The sequence below is a fragment of the Solanum pennellii genome, chromosome 11 (genome assembly GCF_001406875.1).
Source record: "Solanum pennellii chromosome 11, SPENNV200".
NCBI lineage: Eukaryota > Viridiplantae > Streptophyta > Magnoliopsida > Solanales > Solanaceae > Solanum > Solanum pennellii.
The window spans coordinates 66116872-66137978 of NC_028647.1; the positions used below are offsets into that span (position 1 = coordinate 66116872).

The 21107-nt window shown below is 29.9% G+C and overlaps 3 protein-coding genes across 3 annotated transcripts; 2 read left to right on the plus strand and 1 right to left on the minus strand.

Moving 5' to 3' along the window:
* Window positions 1-865: 865 nt before the first annotated feature.
* LOC107003472 (protein UPSTREAM OF FLC) lies at window positions 866-3825 on the minus strand. Its single transcript, XM_015201811.2, has 4 exons — window positions 3436-3825; window positions 3289-3358; window positions 2427-3209; window positions 866-1209 (listed from the first exon to the last, which is right to left on the minus strand). Exons 1-4 carry the CDS (start codon window positions 3638-3640, stop codon window positions 1008-1010), a joined length of 1260 nt encoding a protein of 419 aa, XP_015057297.1. The 5' UTR covers window positions 3641-3825; the 3' UTR covers window positions 866-1007.
* An 8495-nt stretch (window positions 3826-12320) lies between these two features.
* LOC107003095 (transcription factor MYB48) lies at window positions 12321-13967 on the plus strand. The gene is made up of 3 exons (XM_015201349.2): window positions 12321-12484; window positions 12681-12810; window positions 13200-13967. Exons 1-3 carry the CDS (start codon window positions 12367-12369, stop codon window positions 13606-13608), a joined length of 657 nt encoding a protein of 218 aa, XP_015056835.1. The 5' UTR covers window positions 12321-12366; the 3' UTR covers window positions 13609-13967.
* Window positions 13968-16009: 2042 nt separating this feature from the next.
* Window positions 16010-21105, plus strand: LOC107004641 (very-long-chain (3R)-3-hydroxyacyl-CoA dehydratase 2). The gene is made up of 9 exons (XM_015202922.2): window positions 16010-16141; window positions 16227-16312; window positions 16429-16476; window positions 16724-16812; window positions 17159-17212; window positions 19619-19686; window positions 19790-19839; window positions 19967-20055; window positions 20815-21105. Exons 1-9 carry the CDS (start codon window positions 16083-16085, stop codon window positions 20917-20919), a joined length of 648 nt encoding a protein of 215 aa, XP_015058408.1. The 5' UTR covers window positions 16010-16082; the 3' UTR covers window positions 20920-21105.
* Window positions 21106-21107: the final 2 nt, after the last annotated feature.

Genomic DNA, 21107 nt, shown 5'->3' on the forward strand with positions numbered 1-21107 from the left:
ATATATATATATATATATATATATATATATATATATATATATTTCAAATTATAAAGAGATTTAAGTAAATATTGTAGGAATATTTATGTAATTAATTGATTTTTTCAAATTTGTATTGTATGATTAATATATTTTAAACTTTATTTCTTGTGAAGTGGGGTGAATCTTGTTGCATCGATATAAGACAATGTTGACAATTATTCAAAGGTCTTAAAGGTAGAGCTGTTAACTTTTTTTATACGAGTAATAAAATATTCAATTTCTCTTCTGAATTTCCACTTTTTACAAGTCATATTTGTCGCCATTTACGAGTTTTTATTCTATTTTTTTAAAAAAGGAGCCAAAGGTCAACACAACTCTTTTTTTTTTCAGATTAAACAATTCATAGGTCTTCTTCTAATCGATGCTGAGGCTATGTAGAAAAGTAGTTTTTTCTTTTATAACTTCTAGATGGTAGAAAAGGTCAACATAATATCAAGAAATTTGACCAAGTCACATATATAATAATGTTTTAACGCAAAATAAGGTCTCAGCTGCCAAATGTCTTTTCTTTAATTAAGCTCATGTGTGTTATCCCTTGGCATTACAAAAGAGTTTGTGAAGAGAAAATAATAAGAATAAAGAAGTCGAGACAAATGCAAAATAGTAAAATAGGGAAACTCTCAAATAACACTAGGATGGAACAATAAACCAGATAACTCTCATCTACTTAACAAACGCTTTATTCTAATATGTGTCCTCTAAGATTATGTCGTCCGTAAATTGAAGTTGTGTCATGTTTTGACTAATCAGATCCTGCATTTTCACTTCACATTTCTAGATCATTTCAGTCTCACTTTCCATATTTTGACGAATTAGCTAGTCATAATAGATTATCAAAATTATATTAACTTCAAGTGATTTGGCAGATGAAATTTATAGCTAATTCCATTGTATTTACAACATACTTGTTTAGGTGAATGGTACTGATCATTCTTAAACTAGTATTGCTTAATTTAGCTGTACATCTACAGTTGGGGTGGAACCACTAGCCTTTTGCTACCATGTTGGCTACTGCTACTACTAGAAATACTTGCCCCACTGCTAACGCAAGACAAGTCAATGCTTCTTCCTAATTCCTTTCTGCTGGATTGATTCTTTGGCCTTCTTGGAATGCATTTTGCTCTCACCCCTTCTATCTCCTTCTCCCTTATTTCCAATTTTGCACTCCTGCAAACCAAAAACAACCCCAGTATAGTTAATTTATTTTACGAAAGAATCCAATACAAGCGGAGTCTGGAAAAGATATGATACATTCAAACCTTCATTAATTCCTACCAACAGTACTGCTTTTGATAAAGATAGCATAGTGGATACAAAACAAAATGCAGCAACGAATAGTAGTAATAAGAAATTATAAATGATACATTGAGAATACGGAGGTTAGTTTGATTTATGCAGCAGTTAATAGCCTATAGCTATAGGTAGCTAGAAGAATGAGTCTAAGCAACGGGCAGCAATAATGCTTTAATACTAAATTAAATTTTTTCTTTTTTCTGCACAAGTGTATCTAGATGAAAGATTACATCCAAGTTATTAAGGTTGATCAATTAATTAGGTAAACTTTGTAAGGCAATTTGACTATGACATAGTACCTATGGCCTATACTAAAGTTACAAGAGGAAATTGTACTTTTCAATCATGAAAACAGGACAAAATATTTTCACAAACTATACTGCTACCCATCACTGCTGAATTGCCCTTTATGTAAGCTAGTTAATAATTATATAGACGTGTAATGCTATATCAACTTGATTTCCAGCTAATTTTTGTTCCTATGGAAAATAATAAATGCTCAATCACCTTAAATCAGAAATTGCAGAAACTGATATTTCTGAAAAATTACTGTCTTGAATAGTTCTTTTCCTATGTCAGGGTAGATTAATTAACCACATGAAAATGCCTTCCGAGGATTTAGAAAATGACATTATATGTAAAAATAAACTTATAAAACTAAAAACAAGTTTGTAAATCATTAGAAAACCAACTCCTAGTATACACGATAAGGCATTAATGAAATTCCATATCTATCAGGGTAATTTCCTAACAAAGAGGATTTGAATGAAACTCCTTATTTTCTTAACTCAATCCCGTTAACAACTACATAGTAATTCCTTTATGAAATTAGTTAAAACTTGAATAGATGTTTGTATTATTAATCGATTGAGTTTTAACTTGAATGTATGTTATGGCCTCAGGGTTGTTCATAGAAAACAATCTGTGTTATTGTACTGAATTTGTATATATATTTATCATCGATTGTGACATTTATGACTTTCATTTTATTTTTGTTTGAATGAAACAAAACATTATTGAGAAAATGACTCCAAGCAAACAGTTTGACAGGAAGCAAAGTATGATCATGTATTAGGAGTAATAATACTCACCGATCTGCATTCCATGATGAAGATCTTTTCAGAGCTGGATATTCGTCCTTGTTTGTCTCTATTAAGCTTCCGCTCAAGTACTCTTCTTTATCTTCTAGCTTTGTGATTCCCTGATGCTCCGTGATCTCTGCCACCGAATGCAATCCCGGTCCACGTGGCACCCTCGATTTGTAATGGGAAATCAATGAAAGCCCATGATCTTTTCCATAACCACCGGGCCCACAGTCCTTGAACGACATTGACCCACACGATAATAATTGCATCAACACGGAAGATCCTCTGCTCTTCCCATTCGATTCATTAGTATTAGCCGTTTCATCTGTTTCTGGACGTACGATTACCTTACCATCGGCTTTCATCAACGTTTCAAGTGTTTCCGGACTTGAATCAGACGGCGGAGGTGAAATGCTAACTTCTGTTGACTGGTAATCTTCTTCTTCTTCCTCTTCAGCAATTCCAATTTCTCTTCGCCGGCGACGGCGATCGTCTGTCTGAGTGGACGCATCGGCGGCGGCTTTGCCGGAGTATTCGTTGCTGGACGACTCTGCTTTGTAGACTCTGTATTCGTGGAAGTCGGCAGAACACCAGGACTGGTTGCGCCGCCGTGATACAGCCGGGAATTCGCTGAGTTTTCTCACTTCCGAGACCTGATTTTTAGATGTGGAAAGAGTTGTTGCACCCTCAACAAGTTGTGATCCTTTGAGAACGTACTCTTGGCCGTGTGCTGGATATATAAAATCATGGTCCGCCAAATCGTGCCACACAAATCCATTTCTGTAGCTTCTGCATTGCAGAGAAAAGCACGACTTCACATTTATTAATGCTAATATCACATAGTTAACAAAAAGAAGAAGTAATTGACCTTTTGGCAGACCAGGAATAGAGGGAAGCGATGCCTTTTCCCCTGAGAAAATTCAAGCGGTTGATGACATCTGAGAATGACAATGAAAAGTCCATGGTGAAAATTCCATCAATTAATTACTCTGGCAAATTAAGTATGTATGTGTACCTCTAAGATAAAGTCCGTCGTCAGGGGAAGAAATTGGAACTTCCATGAAATGAGGATGTTCAAGTTGTCCATTTCTAGTGAGATAATAAACAACAGGCACTTTGCGTTCAGATTTGAGCTTATGATTTGGGTTTTCAATCCAAACTTTGTTACTAGTTTCTCTATCTTTCCCATTTTGGTCCTTTGCTCTAACAAATGTCGCCATAGGTTTTTATATTAATTAGAAGAAGATGTGTGTGTGTATATATAGAGAGAGAAGATGAAGGGAATGTGTTTACGAGGCTAAATGCTTGTAAGTGTGAATGCCGGGGGATTAATTTAGTGAAACAGAGGGAGGGAGCAGAGATTTCAAAATAGGATGCGGCAGACAACAACTATATGACAAATTTCATTTCACTTGTCTTCTACTCTATTAATTATTTTCTTCTCTTTTATGATTTTAATTCATCTGAATTTATTTATTTACAGGGGGTGGGTGATTAAAATTTTTATATTGAAGTGACTTATGTAATGTGCTTGAGACAATTCAAAATGGTATATATATATCATATTCATTATCCTGTGTGATACGCATCTATCTTTTTTACTTGTCTCTATGTGAATATGTATTTCAGAATATATCTAGTAGAAAAATATATATATATATATATATAATTTAAAATCTAGTATGAAATTGTTCATTATTAAAGAGACAACATATAAAAAAATATATAGGAGAATTAGTAATTATAATAGAAATATTTGCATAATTAAATTGTTTTTTCATATCTTATTTTCTTTTAAATCCATTTTCCTTGTCATAATTTGAATATATTATTCTATTTTTTATTTCTTCCAATTTAATAATTATGTCATTTGTATCTTTTTATATTTATGATCTAGGGTAAAAGTGCAAACAACTAAATATACTTATTTTTTTAAAATAATAATTAGTTTAGAATATTTATTTTTAATAAGGATGACATGTATAACAAAAAGAGGGAGGAGAAAGTAGAATTTCTACAATTCTTTACATTTTTTTTTGATTTCTGATTATGTTTCTCTCACTATTTTCTTTAACCTATCTTTATGATTTTAGTTAGATATTTTTAAAGTTAGAGTTTGATAATTTCATAATTGATAATTAAAAATCTATATCAAATATCAAAGTTTTAAATTTTGATTTGATTTAATAATTTAATTTTATGATTTATGTCTACTCTAAATTTCTGGTACACATTTCTAGTTCACTTTAGATACATAAAGTATTTTTGAATTAAGCAGTTTGATTTTTATAACATTTAGTTTATTTGAATTCTTATTGATTCTTGTCGGAGTAAATTCAAATTAATTCAAAAAGAGTTGACTTAACACTTTTGTGATACTTCACCAAACATTGACTAAATCCTACCATGATTATTATGTTACTAAAAACGTATTTTTCTCTAAAGTAATTGAATAAAGTAACTTACTTGGCCCAAATGTTTGGAAATTTTCGTATTAATATTAGTAATATACTTTATGTCCATTTGTTTCAATTTACGTGATATATTGTGCTTTTTAATTAGTTAGTCTTAAGGAAAATAATACATTTATATCTAGTAACAATTTAACTTTAAAATATCTATTTTACTTTTAATGAGTTGATTTATAAATCCATAAATAATTATGACTTATTTTATACCATAAATTTTAAAAAATATTTTTTTAAAAAATCTTAAACGTATTGTATCAAATTAACCAATATCACGTAAATTGAAATGAACGGAGGGATGTGGTGCGTCCATCTAATATATATCGAATCAATTTTTCCAACTAAAAACAAACATGAAGCCAATCAGTTTTTGAGGAGATTTCACAAGGCAGATCTTTTGTTAAATTGGACAAGAATGTACGATATTATCTGCACCTTGATGTTACCGTATCTTTACCGTATTTGCAACTTTTTGTTTTTTTATCATTCGATATTACCTTGAATTTTGATTAATTCAAATTTGCATCAAGTTGAAATATTATATTTTTTTTAAAAGGTACATCTTTTATGTCCAAATACCTATATGATTAGGAGTGAAATTAATGTGAGGGGCTTGAACATATCTTAGATCAAATTGAAATTGAAAATATAGTTAGGCTTTATCGTGACACAATCAAAACCTGAGTCAAGGTGATGCAAGCTCAGCAGGGCAATGACGGATTTGGCTTTATACGAATGTGGTGCAGTTAGATCGTAGATGTACCACAAACACACACACACATATATATATATATTAAAAGACTAAAAATATTGAGATGTTTTCATTTTAAAATTTGAGACTGTATAGGAGATTTTGAGTTGGTCAGAAGTGAATAATTAATATATACTTCATGTATAGTTAAATTATGTTTAGCTTTTTGGGTATATCATAATGTAATAGTGTGTATATAGTTATATTTAGTTTTTTCATGTATCATAATGTACATTTAGTGTATACTCTGTATGACTTTTGACTTTTATTTTATGTAAATAAAACACGATTAATGTTTATTGTAAATCAATATTTTATTATATATATTTATAGAGAGATATTTATTTGATAGATATAATACACTAATATAATCGTAACTCAGAAGCCATAACTAAAAAATTTGGTTCCACCTTTGTTAATAGCAGGATCGTATTCAATTGGTTGTGATATATGTTCATTTGGTCTATGGATGTATTTGTAAGGACCAATTGTTTGTTCTAAAATTCTTATTGCTAATTTCAATCTAAACATAAAAATATGTTTGCAAAATTGGAACTATTTGTCAATTAGTTAAACATTAAATAAATCTTGAGTAGTGACCTTTCATCCCTAGGGTAAAAGGAACATATCTCTCTGTATTGGAAAGTACACCATCTTGTTATCAACAAAATTCCAAATATTTTAGGTATGGGTCTTACGAAGCATCATTTTCATTAGAAATCTTTTTTTAAAAAAAAAAAACTTTATATTAAATACATGTGTGAATCATCATCATTGTAATTCATAACGAGGAGGTGCATGTGTTTGATAGGCAAAAATGTCCAAATTAGGGAGTAATTCAAGGACCAATATTCACATGGGATATATCTATCTTCCAGATGTTCTATATTTCCCATTCCCAAAGTACGCAGCAACGTGCCCTATATATTGTTTCTTCCATTTTTTTGTGTTTCTCTACTCAAATATCAACACATTCATGCACCGACCCGACGTGTTACGATTGAATGTTTAAATATATTATAAAATGTTTCTCATTAAAAATTTGAAAAAGTTTATTAGATGTATTTTTAAGCGTTTATTATATAACTTAAAATATGTAAGTTTGTTTGACTGTGCAAATTATCGTCCATAAATTATAAAATCTTGTATCTGTTTCGATTGATGAGATGTATATAATTAAAGGAGGTGATATATTTTGTGTTATGTAATTGCTGTTTGAGAACACAAGCATGAAAGTGTCCAAAATTTGAGGTAGAAGTATCTAATAGCTAGCAAAACTTTGACTTTCGTGATACCAAATTATAAAAGTATATTTAAATAAAATTTATTGAGAAAAATATCATTTTTATTTGAATAACGAAATTTAGATGTGTAATGCAAATTGAGACGGATGAAAATGATAAGCATACACAATATGTGATGGATGACACCCAAGAATGGCAACTTCGATAAGACGATTATCCTAATTCATAAATCTAATCCATTACAAAAAGGAACAATTAATTGTTATCATATTTATATCTTTCTTATCACACTGATATTCAAATAAGGATAAAAGGAATAATTAATTGTTTTTATCTTTATCTTCTTATATTGATGATGCTGTGTATGGAAATTCTGTCCCAAAAAGGCAATTTCAAAAAAAAATAAAAAAATAGATAAAATATTTGTATCTTTTGTGTGCTTTAAAATGCAGCTAAAAACGATACATTTTTCTATATGATTAATTGTTAAGGTATCGGTGGAAAAAGGCTTTTTTATTAAATTTTTTAGATTTGGATATGGATTTGCTGTTTTTTTTTTTAAACTCAAACACATTATTATTGGGGCTAACTATAGGTTGAAATAATTGCTAGGTAACTATGTATAAGTATAATTATGTGTAATTTATTCTAAATAACTATATTTAAGTGTGTTTAATGTGATTTACATATATCTAGGGTACTTTCTATTATTTCTATCCTTCTTTATATTTTTATTTCACAAATTCATCTATATATATATATATATATAATCACAATTAACAAATATATGTATCTGATATCAAAATATACATTGATAGTCGATTGCTTCTAAGTACCATCCACATCAATCAGAAAGAGTGGAGAAAAAAGGAGAAGTGGGAGGAGAGAACATTATTTTTTAAAAAAAATATAATAAATTTAATAGATATGATAGAAATATATTTTTTTCCTACAATAAAGCTTATTTAGTAGATCGTATGCTGATTTCATAGAATCTAGTAAAGTTTATTTCAATAGTATATTTGTAATGTTATATTGATGTTCACTAAATATGTATATATTAAATTTAAAACATAATTGTTATCTTTTAAATTAATTATTAAAGTTTAAAATTCATAAAATTCAAATTAAAGTCTGATTGGACTCGTGTTTCGCAATCTGATGATTCATTTTAGGAAAACTTATTAAGATGTTATCAATCCCATTTGCCTCTTCTCACTTGCCCTTCGAAAATGCATAAAGGAATTGATATTGTAGTAATCATTTATTTAAATAACCAATCTGATTTATTGTTTGCTTTTTTTAATTATTGTTTTTTTACTATTTTTTAAATCAAGGTCAGTGAGCTCCTGATCAACATATCCATAGATAACATGTTGATTATATACATGTATATATTGGCTACTTAAAATTGAGCAATTGGATATATAGTTATTTAGGTTTATTGTTATTTTACTATTCGATTTAACTTCCATTGCTTTACTAAAAAATGCATATTAAATTATGAGCCAACCCTTAGAAATCCCCAATGGTGATTTAAAAAGTTAATACACTCTATAAATTTATAATTATGATACTAATCAAGCTATAGTAGTCATATATAATGATTGCAATGTGAAAGGGAAAAGAAATATTGATAAAACATTCATATAATCAGAAAACCAAATCACTTAGTAACGACCTTAATCAATCATTAAAAACTTCTAGTAATATGTATACCCTACCAACCAAGGAAATGGGATCTTTATCGACATGAGTTTGTGGACAATTATGAGATCGTTTCATATTAAATTAAGGAGTTTCGAATTTCAATCTTAGATATAAAGAAAATTTTATTAGTAGCGCTACTTCCAAATAAATTGTACAATATCGTATATGTAAATTTAATCGAAACTTAAAAATAAATTGCTAACACTAAATTAAAAAGAAGAAAGAATTGGGATCTTTAAGTTTACTACTTAGATAAAAACAACTCTTACCCACTAGACCACTTACACTATACTATATGTTAGTGCATAGACGTGACATCAACACTAAATATGTAACATCAACATTCAACAATAAAATAAGTCACTTAAATTACTATAAATATTCCTGGCCACTTAATTCTTTAGAGAAGGTTAAATGACAATATTTTATCATGTTATTTTAAGAATTTAATATCTTATCATCTTTTATCCCATCCATTAAAATTATACCTCCCCTCTTTCAATTTGAGTGTCCATTTGACTCTATATATATACCCCAGTTTTGTTGTGCCATGTGGAACTAACCATATATAAATTCTTGACTATTGTTGCCTAACAATTCCTTATACATGCTCTGAATTACGAAAACAGCAATATAATGTGTAATCTCATAAATGAAATTTATGAAAGATATATAATATATATAAATTTCTTTTTTATATTTGTGAGATAGAAAAGTTATTTTTAATAGATTATTTACATAAAAAAGAGTAATCAAAATAACACAAATACTACTAACTAAGGAGAAGATGAGAAGAGAAGATTGACCCCATGTCTCCCCCACATAAAGACTATACATATTTAATTACCTACTACTTTTCTACCTTATTCTCAATTTTAAAATTTTCCTATATAGAGTTACGTCCTTAATAAATTGAAGATATGTCATATCATAACTAATCATCTCCCTCAGTTCTCATTTGGCCTATCTCTACCTTTCTTATAACTTACTATAGTCAACCCTCACACCTCCTAATTACATGATCCCATATTCCATTTTTATATATTTCTTATCATATTGATTTTTAACATTATGTGTTGTAACGTAATCATGTTTGGTTTCTCATACCAAAAAGTTTTTGTTTTAAAAAAAAGAGGTTTAAGGAGTACTTTTTTTTCCTTCTTGAAATTATTACTCCTTTGATTTCTTTTTATCTTGTCCGTTTTTTTTTTGTTTTTTTTATAAAATATGTAACTTAGAGTATATATGACATGATATTTACATGGCTATGAAATTATATGATCAACAAATTGTTTGATTCGAAAATAAATTATGTCCACATTAATTATGTAAAACCATTAATTTATCATCTGTAGACTGTAGTACAAAAATTAGTAATACATGGATGAACGAGGGGGATCACAATGTACAATATTTTTTGTTGGAAAATTGATTTGTTTTATATTAAATAAATATGAGTAAGGAAACGATGGTTATTTTATGCATGCATTTAATACTAAATGTCTTTAAGTTTGTGATTTTAGATATATCATATGAAAAGATAAAATTAAAAATTATCAAAAAAATATAATTAAAAGGAGAAACCATTTTTAAAAAAAAGAAAAGTATTTCTATTGACCAGTAGCTCCTTCACCTTTTATTTTTCTGTAGATCCTATTCATCATTTAAGTAACACTAAATGGCCTTAGCTGAAGTCAAGGGACATAGTAAAAAACTAGTCTTTATCCTGGTATTTATCAATTTGAGAAAAGATATTCACCAAGGGTGTGTTAGACCCAAAGGAATTTTTTTTTTGATGAAAAATATTTTTTAAAAAAGTGATTGAGTTATTGAACAATATTTGTATTAGTGATAGAATGAAGTGATGCGATGTACTTAAGATGAGGTTTATTGGTGTATATTATTTGCGGATGGTATTGTATTGATTAAAGAGATATATATCGTAGTTAATGATATGCCAAAAGTGTGAAGACAAACTCGGGAGGATAAGGGGTTTAGATTGAGAAGGACAAAATGGAGTGTTTGGAGTGCAGATTTAGTGATTTCATGCATGATGAAGGCGTAGAAGTGAGGCTTACTATCGCCAAGAAAGATAATTTGAAGTACCTCAAGTATGTAGGTAAGTGGAGATATCGATGATGATATCACATATCGTATTAAAAGTGTAGTGTAAAAGTTGAGGCTGGTCTTCAGAGTCTTATTTGATAAATTGGTAATACCAAAATTTAAAGGTAAACTCTGTAGAGTGATGGTTATACCGATATTGTTGAAACGAAGCAGAATAACTCACATATTCAAAAGATGCATATTGCGAAAATGAAAATGTTGCGATAGTGTAGACATACTAAGGGCGATAAGATTAGGAATGAGGTTATTCGGAGTAAGATAAAAGTGACCTCTAAGGTGGACAAAACGAGAGAAGCGAGATTGTGATGGTTTAATTTGAATAAGTAAAGCGGAGATATGCAAAAACCTCATTGAGGAGGTGTGAGAGGTTGGATGCAAAAGTGAGAGGTAGGCCTGAAAAGTATTAAGGAGAGGTGATTAGACAATATATGACGAAACTTTAGATTATTGAAGACATGACTTTAGATAAGAGGATGTGAGTAGCACGTCTCAAGGTAGAATATTAGTAGATGTATAGTGGAGTGTTACCTTGCTTTCGTGTGTTAAGGCTTATTAGTGTTTATAATTGTACTAGCCGTTAACTTGTACATCTAGTTTTTTTATATCTTTCATCATTTGTACTATTATTTAATTGTCATATTATTTTAAAAAAGAAATAAAAATAGAATAGAAAATAATAATTATTTAGCGGTGAAAAATTAAATATTAAATTGAGAGCAAATATTTTATGAAAGTAACATCCACGTACGATTGTCTTATCTTCTTTTATGATCACCAATATTGGTATTTCATGTTAGTGGCTTTCATCATATGCAACATTACTCTGCACACAGTTGAGCCACTTGTTTGGTTATATTAGACTCACAATTTATTTATTTTTGAATTAAAAATGATATATATATATATATATATATATATATATATATATATAAAAGCCTATGAAATTTCCTTGATCTCACATATAAATTGTTATTTTGAAGAAAAATGAATCATATATTATTGATTAATAGAACATAAATTAAATATTATATATATTTAAAGATATATAAAAGGTAGTCCAAGCAAATATCAAATTTTTTTTTTTAAAAAAAGAAACTATAAAGCTGCTTCTTATAATATTCTGCAAAAATTTAGGAAAAATTCATTAAATAGTGATAGAACCACCAACTTAAAAGTCTAAACTCTATCATATTTAAATCTTAAACTTCATTTTTATAAATTAATTTAAAATTATTACAGTGTCTGTATATAAGAAATTTTAACTCTAAATTCGTTTCTTTAACTTTGGTTAATATACACTTAATTGTCCCCGCCCCCATCCCTTAAATTTTGAATTTTGACCTAATTAAGTAACCATAGAGATATTTTCGAATAAAAAGTATAACAACAAAAGTGAACTTAGTCCAAAATTATAATAATATAAATTTTTTTAGACATTCTTTATAATTTTCTAATTAATCTAAAATTAAAATATTTAAAATCTGAATTCGCCTTTTTCTCGTTTAATTGTCCCTACCCCACAAGGCAAAAAGAAAAGAAAAACTCTCCATGATGGCAATTATTCGTAGTATAAATATCAAAGTAGCCTTAATATGAACCACACATAAAAAAGGAGAAAGTATTATTATTAATAGAAAAAAAAAAAGATGGTGCAAGAAGAAATAATGAGAAGAGGTCCATGGACAGAAGAAGAAGACGTTCAGCTTTTATTTTATGTTAAATTATTTGGAGATCGACGATGGGATTTTCTTGCCAAAGTTTCAGGTTTGAAACTAAGGTGATTGGCGGGAGACAAATTATAAAAAAAAAACATCATAGTATATAGGTATAAATATTAGTAGAAAAAAATAGTCTCTCTATCTTTTATCCCAATTAACAGTTAAGTTTCTAATCTCTTCTTTAATTACTTTTAATTTTAATTATGTATAGTTGTTTGTGATGTGTTTATGTTATGTTTTAGGGTTGAAAAGAACAGGTAAGAGTTGTAGGTTACGTTGGGTTAATTATTTGAATCCTGATCTCAAACATGGAAAAATGACTCCTCAAGAAGAACGTCTTGTTCTTGAACTTCACTCCAAATGGGGAAATAGGTAATTCAAAATATTCACTTTTTAATTTTAATTTATTTGTACTTTTTTTATTGTTATGTTATATGGAGGAGTTCTAGCGTGGTTTATGCAATATATTTTAATATCCTTACACGTCTCAAACTATACTTTATTATTATTATTATTATTTTTTTAATTTATCATTTTACTTTTGATTGTTAGTTATAATTTTCCTTCCTTTTGGAATGGAGATCCTGTTAGCAACAAGCATCATAGTTATATTTTAAGTTGAACTTTTGTTATATTCAACAAGAAACATGAAGATTATTAATTTCCTTTGTCATACTTCAGGTTAGATTTATTGATGATTTTTTTCTTTAATTTCAATATATATATATATATGATGTTATCTTTTTTATTTTTGTGTTTAGATGGTCAAGAATTGCCCGAAAAATACCAGGACGTACTGATAACGAAATTAAGAATTACTGGAGAACTCATATGAGGAAAAAGGCTCAAGAACAGAGGAAAAAGTCTTCTGTTTTTCCATCTTCTTCTTCTTCTTCTTCTTCAATCACTCACGAAAAAAATGAAAGAAACTTCTACGATACGGGTGGACTCAAGCTCTTGCAAGTTGAAGGAGAAAAGAAATCTAGTGATCAAGAACAAGATGGAAAAAGTATGAAAGTTTACTCTATGGATGAAATTTGGAAAGATATTGAATTGTTAGAAGAAAATGAAGAAAAAATGAATAAACCAATTATGGGGTCCATTTCACCCCTATGGGATTATTCCCTAGAGTCACTTTGGAAAGATTTTGATTGGAATAACTTTCGATAGGAACATGACTTTGAATTAGACGAGACAACAGATTTCATATATCAAATGGTTAAATTGAGGACCAAAAAAAGACGAATTGCTAGGAAGTTCATTTATTTGAAAAGAAAAAACAAAAACAAAATTGTTATAGTTTGTTATAGGTTTTACAAGAAAAATATTAAGTTTTAACTTGTATATTACTATATTAGTAGTGGTGAAAAAAATAAGAAATGATTAGGAGGTGCTAGGCCTCTCTTAAGAGGATTAGTAGTAGTGCTTTAAAATTAAGTCTCTTATTGAAGCCATTTCATGATGCTTTGATTTAATTTCTTTGACTTTTAAGTTTGTTTCAATGTGAAATATTTTCGCTATCCAGCAAATCTTTTATCTAGTGTATATGTTATATATGTTCATTCAAATTTAATAATGCTAGTTTAAATTTTATATTTGACTCAAAAAATTCATTAAATATATAATATAAACTATTAGTTTATAACTCGACAACATAAAAATACTAAATTTCAAATTTTGATTCCAATTCTATTTATTAAAATTGTTAAATTATGTTGAATCTGTAATTAACGTACTAACTCCGCCCCTGGGGATCTGATTAGGATGCAATTAGAGTTAGTGGTGATTTTAACTCTGTAATCCACTACTATTAGCATTAGCACAACTTTCATTTTGATACGGCAAAACGGAAGGACATGATTGGATGATTAAAAAGATAGAAAATATATTCTCCAATCACCTTTGTGCATTAGACTATGATTATTTATACCAGTAACTCAAAGAGGAATAGTTTAGTTACCACATAAACACGTAGCTACTTTCTTTATCACACAAATATAGTATTCATCATTCATTATAAATGGTCACAATGATAAAGTTATGTACTATTCTACACTCAGTTATGTGATTGAATAGTTATTATTTTCTTAATTTCATTTTATATAATACTATTTGATCATATACAATGTGTTAGTATCACTTATTTAATCGATGAAAAAAAAGTTAAAAAAAGTACTATATTAACTTTTTATTAAAGTGATAAGCATGAGCGGTTAGTGATATTTAGATGTTACTCATCAAAAGCAATAAAAAATAATAAGGGGACAAACGATAGGAGTGGATAGAATTGAATAATGTGTAGGAAGAATTCAATTAGCTTCTTGTTAATTTTCTAGAAGTGGTAAGTGGTTCTATGACTATATATGCATATCCTTTTCCTCCTAATTTATGTAACAGTTAACTTTAAAATTCAATACTGCATAAATTTTGAGTAACATTTTAATATATAATTTTATATATACATTGATCATATAAAAAAACATTATAATTTATGATATAACTTAATATCTAGAGACAAAGCCACTATCTTTATTGTTAAAAGTTATGAACTTATTATGATAATGATACAAGAATTTAACAACTCTACAACTTGGGAGCAAGTGTCCTGGTAGCAGAATAATAGTAAAAATGAACAATTTATCTGTTCAATATGAAACTTTCGAGTACGAGCTAAAATTTAATCAAACTGCTACGAATACCAAACGAAAAGAAAGTGTGGCTACTCCTTTTATGTACCCTCGGGTCAATTTCCATGCCATACTACTCCCACTAGTATAAGTTAAGCTTAGAAATTTTGTACATTAGATAACAGCTCCGCAGAATGTATAATCAATAATAATTTTAGTAAAACTAAAGTGTATAATTAGTATAGATTTTGTGTATAATCAATATAATACACACTAATTAAACACTGACTATATAAAGAGACCATTACAATTATTTACGCTGAAGTGTACAATGCCATTAATTAGTGCCAAGTTATTGACTTGATTTTAAAACAATAAATACTTTATTTCAGAAAGAAATAACTATTGAAATATTTTTTCAAAAAACTTGACCAACTATGCAAATAATCCAGCAAATAGTATTTTGTAAAATTTTATTTATGTCGCTCATTTAATTAAAATTTATTGATTAAAGAATTCTTATCCGTGACCTAATTTATTAGGCATAAGTTTAGAGAAATTTTGCCTTGTTCAATATAAGTTGTAAGTTATGCGACATAAGTTAGGTAGTATTTATCTGACCTAATTTTGCAAAGCATAGTTATAGAGAATTTTTGTCTTGATATAAAATTTGTCAAAATTAAGTTATATCTTTTACGATATAAGTTATGCGTTCTAAAATTGAAATTTTGCCTCTATCCCCACGAGTTCGGGAGAAACTACGTTACGTCATGATTTTGCCTTTACCAAGTTCGATAGGAAATAGGCGACATAACTGGTTATGACTTTTTTTAAGGCATAACTAATGTAATATAATAATATGAAAACATAAATTTATGACGAATAAAAATTGCTGTATTTATTATTTGGATATCAAGATATTTTAGTGGGCCCTGTTGTTGTACGATTGGTTGATATTGAAGCTAAAATTGAGGACCAAATTTAGTATATGCCATAGGATTTACCAAATTATCTCTAATGGCTAAATTGCAGATACTTTATCTCTTCTCTTACAATTTTCTTCAGTTTCTTGGATGGTAAATTTCTTTTCCCTTTCACAATTTTTATTTTTAAAAAATTATATTCATATTATATGTGATGATGGATGACATGAAAATGTAGGACATTAGCCCTTTTTAGAATTTTGAGCAATTTTATTTCCACCAAGTCAGTCACTGAGGCTTATGCTTCTGCTGGTGAACTAATTTGTGAGTTCCAATTTATTACTTATTTCCTTAATTAATCTCAATTTCATTAAGAAAAAGATAACAAAAAAACATCCCATTTTTTATGTTTGAGTAAATTTGTGATCTTTATGGTTTAGGTTTGCTGCAATGTTGTGCATTCTTGGAAGTTATACATGGAGCTATTGGTAAAGTATTTTTAATTGGTTACATTTGACAATAGGTAGCTAGAGGCGGAGCCAGCATTTGGAATTCTGATTATCTTTTTTTAGTTATTGCTTCAAAAATAATAATTTGTACATATCCAATGTAGAAATTTTTTTGAACCAAAGTTACTGAGTTTGGCCGAATCTGTAACCAACACACTGGCTCAAGGCTCTGCCTCTAGCTAGCTAGCTCATATTCTGATTCCTGCTTTTTTGGGGGGTTATGAAGGGATTGTTCCTAGTGGGATAGTGCTTCCTCTGATGCAATGGAGTGGAAGAACTCATTTTTTGCTAGCAATTGTTCGTCAAATTGTTGAGGTTTTGTATCTTTCGTATCAAATCACACTTATGTTTATGCATTAGCTACTCGAATATGATATGCTATGTTGCTCTGACTCCATGAAAACGTTGTTGCACCCATGTCAGATACTCCAAAATGCACTACTTTTGGAGGATCCGGCTCGTATCTGGTGATATTTTTGAAGAGTTCGAGCGACATAGAGTACTTGCTCTTTTTTTACATAGTATTGTCGCGGGGTTAATTATTGGTGACAATAACAGGATTTATGGAAATTTAGTAATGAAATGAAGTCTTTCTTTTTGCTAATTTCTGTTCGTTGTTAGCATTAGTATTTAGTAGTGAACACAAAGATGATTCTTGTAGGTCCAGGACTCGCCTTCAGTGTTCATAACGTTTTCCTCTTGGAGCTTAAGTGAGGTGAGTTAATTTTCTTCATCTCTTCGCCTTTCTTACATGTTACTCTCATTTTCTTTTTTCCTTGACTTCTTCCCCTCTTCTTAATTTAGTTGATTCATGTGTTTAGAACTTTAAGCCGTTATCTTTGTGGAACTTCCTTGAAATAACTTTAGAACTTACTCCCATTGAAAGCAATGGCTGGAAATGGAAGAAATCAATTGTGCTGGATGGACTTTTGATGTAAGTGAGCAAATGTAAGGGACTACAAGGAGTGTATTTATGATTGATTAAAGTATTACGGAACCACGTTTATCTATAGTTGGGATATATATATGGAATGGGTCAAAGATTTCAACCAAATTTTTTGCTATACGAAATGTACATACTAATTCTTACACAAGAAAATTGGTGGTTAGCAGAAAACAAAGAAAAAAAATGATGATTAGAAAAATCATGATGTTCTAGAGGTTAGACATCGAAGTGAGGTACCTTTCGTCATTTGTTCCCCTCGACAAGCTATTGTGGAACTAACTCTGTAGGTGTGCATTGTACTTGCTAACAAGGCAGATCTGAGGTCAGTCTAACCTTGTAGTAGTGATGAGAAGTGACGGATAAGGAAAAAGGCGATAAATGTACATACTTGGAGATAAATGCGTGTGACCTGACTTATTATTCTACCTTCTTGTGAGACAGCTGTTCAATTCACTTGTTAATCCCTCCGTTAGATAAGTGTATGTGACCTGATTTATTGAAGATATTGCATCTTTTTAACTTCTCGAAATAGACAGTAGTTGGGGAAAGAAACGGTAAAATAGGACTGAGGTAGGCCACAATGTGAGTTGTCTGATTCATATTATTGTACAAAAATACAGGAAGTCGCTATATTTACTCATACACATGTGGTAACAATACCTCTACGGATAAGAACAAAAACTACACTTAATCTTATCCCATAGGCCAAGAAAGGTAGATTGACAGTTTGCTATATTGTGTAGAGGTATTTTCTTAGTTCAGTTTTCTGTCTTATATTGTACTTTTTAGCTGGGAGTCTACTTTGAAATTGAAAAACATTTATTCAGTTACTGAAGGGAATAAGATTGTTGAGAAGTTCTGCATTTAATTGATCCGCTGCATATGCCACATGACCGAAAGATGATACATGTAGAATTTACGTCATAGGTTTTACTCAACCATGAGTGTATTTCCTTCTAGGCAATTCTCAGAATCATTTCTACCATTTGTATCATGGCAGGAAGATTCTGTTCTCCTCTGTACTATACTAATTATCCTATGTCGTCTTCATATGCTTATCTCCTTAATCCAACAAACTGGTCAACTTTGTTTCACAGGAAATCTGTTTTTTTCCTAAGAAGTAACCAACAACATAACCAGTGTAATCCCACAAGTGGAGTCTAGGGAGGGTAGAGTGCACTGTACGCATGCAGAGGTAGAGATATTTATATTGTTTCTGATAGAACCTCGGTTTTAGATAAAGCGTTTCCAAGCAGTTTGAGAAAAGGAATTTGATACATCAAAGCAGTAGCAACAACGAACTAATGTGAATGCCTCAAAAGTAACCAACTAATGATAATTAAAACCCGTCACTCCCTCCATCTTCAAGTCCTTTTCCATTAGTTACTCTAATATGAAAAACATATAAATTGTCATAATTAGAAACTCAGTGCATCTTCAAGGAAGTTAAATGACTTTGTTTCTACTTCCACAACAATACTTCGAACTGAAATTCCCGAACTCTTTTTTCCTATTCCTGTGGTGTATTTTTGTTAGTGAAAATGCAAAGTAATGTGGAGTTATAATATTAAAATGTCCACACACTAACAATTTTAATTAACAGTCTAAAAATGTTTGACATGTCTGCATAAGTTCTATCTCCCATTAGACCAAGCACTTAATAATGCTATAACATTTTTCACATCTCATAATGACGGCTCATTTCTATCAACTTTAGTTTTCACTCCTAAAGCTATCCTACTAGTTATAGAGTACCGGTTTGGTGACTTAGTGGTTGAATGGGTATCACAATATCCATTTGGTTACAAAAACACTATGTGATTCAAAGCTAACCGTATCCACTTTATCCTTATTAATTTGCAACGTTTTAGTGCACAGTAATGTATAAGCGGTACTTTTAGGGAAAGTGTACTGAAATTGAAATGCCAAAAGCTCACCTTTAGGCAAAAGCTATCCTAAATAGCTTATACTGAAACGTGAAACATTGAGAAAAACACAAACTCTAAATGTGATTCTAAGCTTTACGAGCCTAATCTCAGGCCCAAATATTTACCTGTTGCGTCCTAACTTTTCCATCTTTTGGTCTTCACTTCATCCTTTTGATCATCTTCCGTTGATCTTGCATGATGATAAACTTTAAACAATTATATGATCCTGTTTTGCTACTCAATGCAGGTGATCAGATACTCGCACTATGCTTTGAGTTGCATTGGCAGTCCACCGTACTTGATCACATACCTCAGGTTCGAATTCTCTTGCAGAAAATTATGCCTCTAGTTACTAAGGAGAGAGTATATTATATTCCTCGGAAATTTTTTGGTTTTTAATATGTTTTTTGCCTATTAGGTACACTGCTTTCATTCTACTGTATCCCGTTGGAGTCGGACCTGGTGAAAGTAAGCTACAATTTTGTTGAAACTAATTTTATTTCATCCATAGTATTTTATTTCATCCATTTCTTTTTGTGGTCTCTTTGTCTTGTATGTGTAAAATCTGAAAATCTTCGACTTCATTTCTGTGCAGTATGGCTTATGTACCAGGCACTTGCATTCATTAAAACGAGAAATCTGTATGCAGATACTCTTCCTTTCAGTTATTATAACTTTGTCAAGGTACGTTTCGATATCCTGAAACAAAGAGTAATTTCTGCTGGAACTTTAATACGCGAAACGATTTTTAGTGACGAAAGATAACTTTGGCTTTTGCCACCATAACAATGGCCTCCTTCAGCTTTACTTTTGCATCAATTCTCTCCCCATTTCTTTAGACGAATTTCAGGGCTCATTCTGTATATAGCTTTGTTTCTCGGATAAGATAAGGCACTTACTCTGTATGAAACTTTAAAATATAGAAATGCAACTTGAATTGTGCTACGTAGCAATGTCGCAAGTGGGTCAGCGTTTCTAGTTGATATTGGTGCGTCATTCATATAAAGGACCTGGGCTTGCTTTGGATAATGCCTAGAGAGCGGAGACAGATCTAGGATTTCTAGAACGTGGCAGAAAAAAAAGAGAGTATTAAGTGGGAATTCCTTTGGGTTAATATTAACGCAACATTCAACTAAGTGCATCATTTTCCTTTTTCATAGCATGAGCGCTAACCGATACTATTATATTAATTATGTGAAATAGACAGAAATGAGCTTTTCAAATTTGGATGTGCATAAATAGACACTTAAACTTGTATAAAGTAGACATAAGCATCCTAAGTGGCATAATACATATGTATATACCTGTTCAACTTTGTATATTTATGTACATCCAGATGTTAGCTAATGCCATATTAAAGAGCATGGATATATATTATGTCAATGTTATTTTTTTGTTATAAACATAAAAGAATACTACTTCATTTTTCATTTCTAACTTCAGGTTCTGCTTCTATTATACCCTCTTCTATGGTTCAAACTTTATCTGCACTTGTTCAAGCAACGCCGATCAAAGCTGGGTAAATATCACAAGACAAAGAAGACGTGAGAGTCCATGAAATTAAACTCAAATAAATTAAAAGTCTCAAAACAAAATGTGGATTATTTTATTTCACATTTTGTTATGGATATTAATCAGTCATGGAATTATTTTATTCCATTATATGTACTAAAAGACATGCCCAATATAAAAGGCGAGTAAGTTAATCACATGAAATATCAATATCCTTGTCTATT

What these genes read in the sequence shown, in the direction of transcription:
- LOC107004641 (XM_015202922.2), top strand. Translation starts at nt 16,083, where the DNA reads ATGGCTAAATTGCAGATACTTTATCTCTTCTCTTACAATTTTCTTCAG. An exon ending in TTCTGCTGGTGAACTAATTT is followed by an intron (nt 16,313 to 16,428) that starts GTGAGTTCCAAT and finishes TTTATGGTTTAG; the next exon opens with GTTTGCTGCAATGTTGTGCA. An exon ending in CCTCTTGGAGCTTAAGTGAG is followed by an intron (nt 17,213 to 19,618) that starts GTGAGTTAATTT and finishes TACTCAATGCAG; the next exon opens with GTGATCAGATACTCGCACTA.
- LOC107003095 (XM_015201349.2), top strand. Translation starts at nt 12,367, where the DNA reads ATGGTGCAAGAAGAAATAATGAGAAGAGGTCCATGGACAGAAGAAGAA. An exon ending in TTTTCTTGCCAAAGTTTCAG is followed by an intron (nt 12,485 to 12,680) that starts GTTTGAAACTAA and finishes GTTATGTTTTAG; the next exon opens with GGTTGAAAAGAACAGGTAAG. An exon ending in CACTCCAAATGGGGAAATAG is followed by an intron (nt 12,811 to 13,199) that starts GTAATTCAAAAT and finishes TTTTGTGTTTAG; the next exon opens with ATGGTCAAGAATTGCCCGAA.
- LOC107003472 (XM_015201811.2), bottom strand. Translation starts at nt 3,640, where the DNA reads ATGGCGACATTTGTTAGAGCAAAGGACCAAAATGGGAAAGATAGAGAA. An exon ending in CGACGGACTTTATCTTAGAG is followed by an intron (nt 3,359 to 3,435) that starts GTACACATACAT and finishes TGTCATTCTCAG; the next exon opens with ATGTCATCAACCGCTTGAAT. An exon ending in TATTCCTGGTCTGCCAAAAG is followed by an intron (nt 3,210 to 3,288) that starts GTCAATTACTTC and finishes TCTGCAATGCAG; the next exon opens with AAGCTACAGAAATGGATTTG.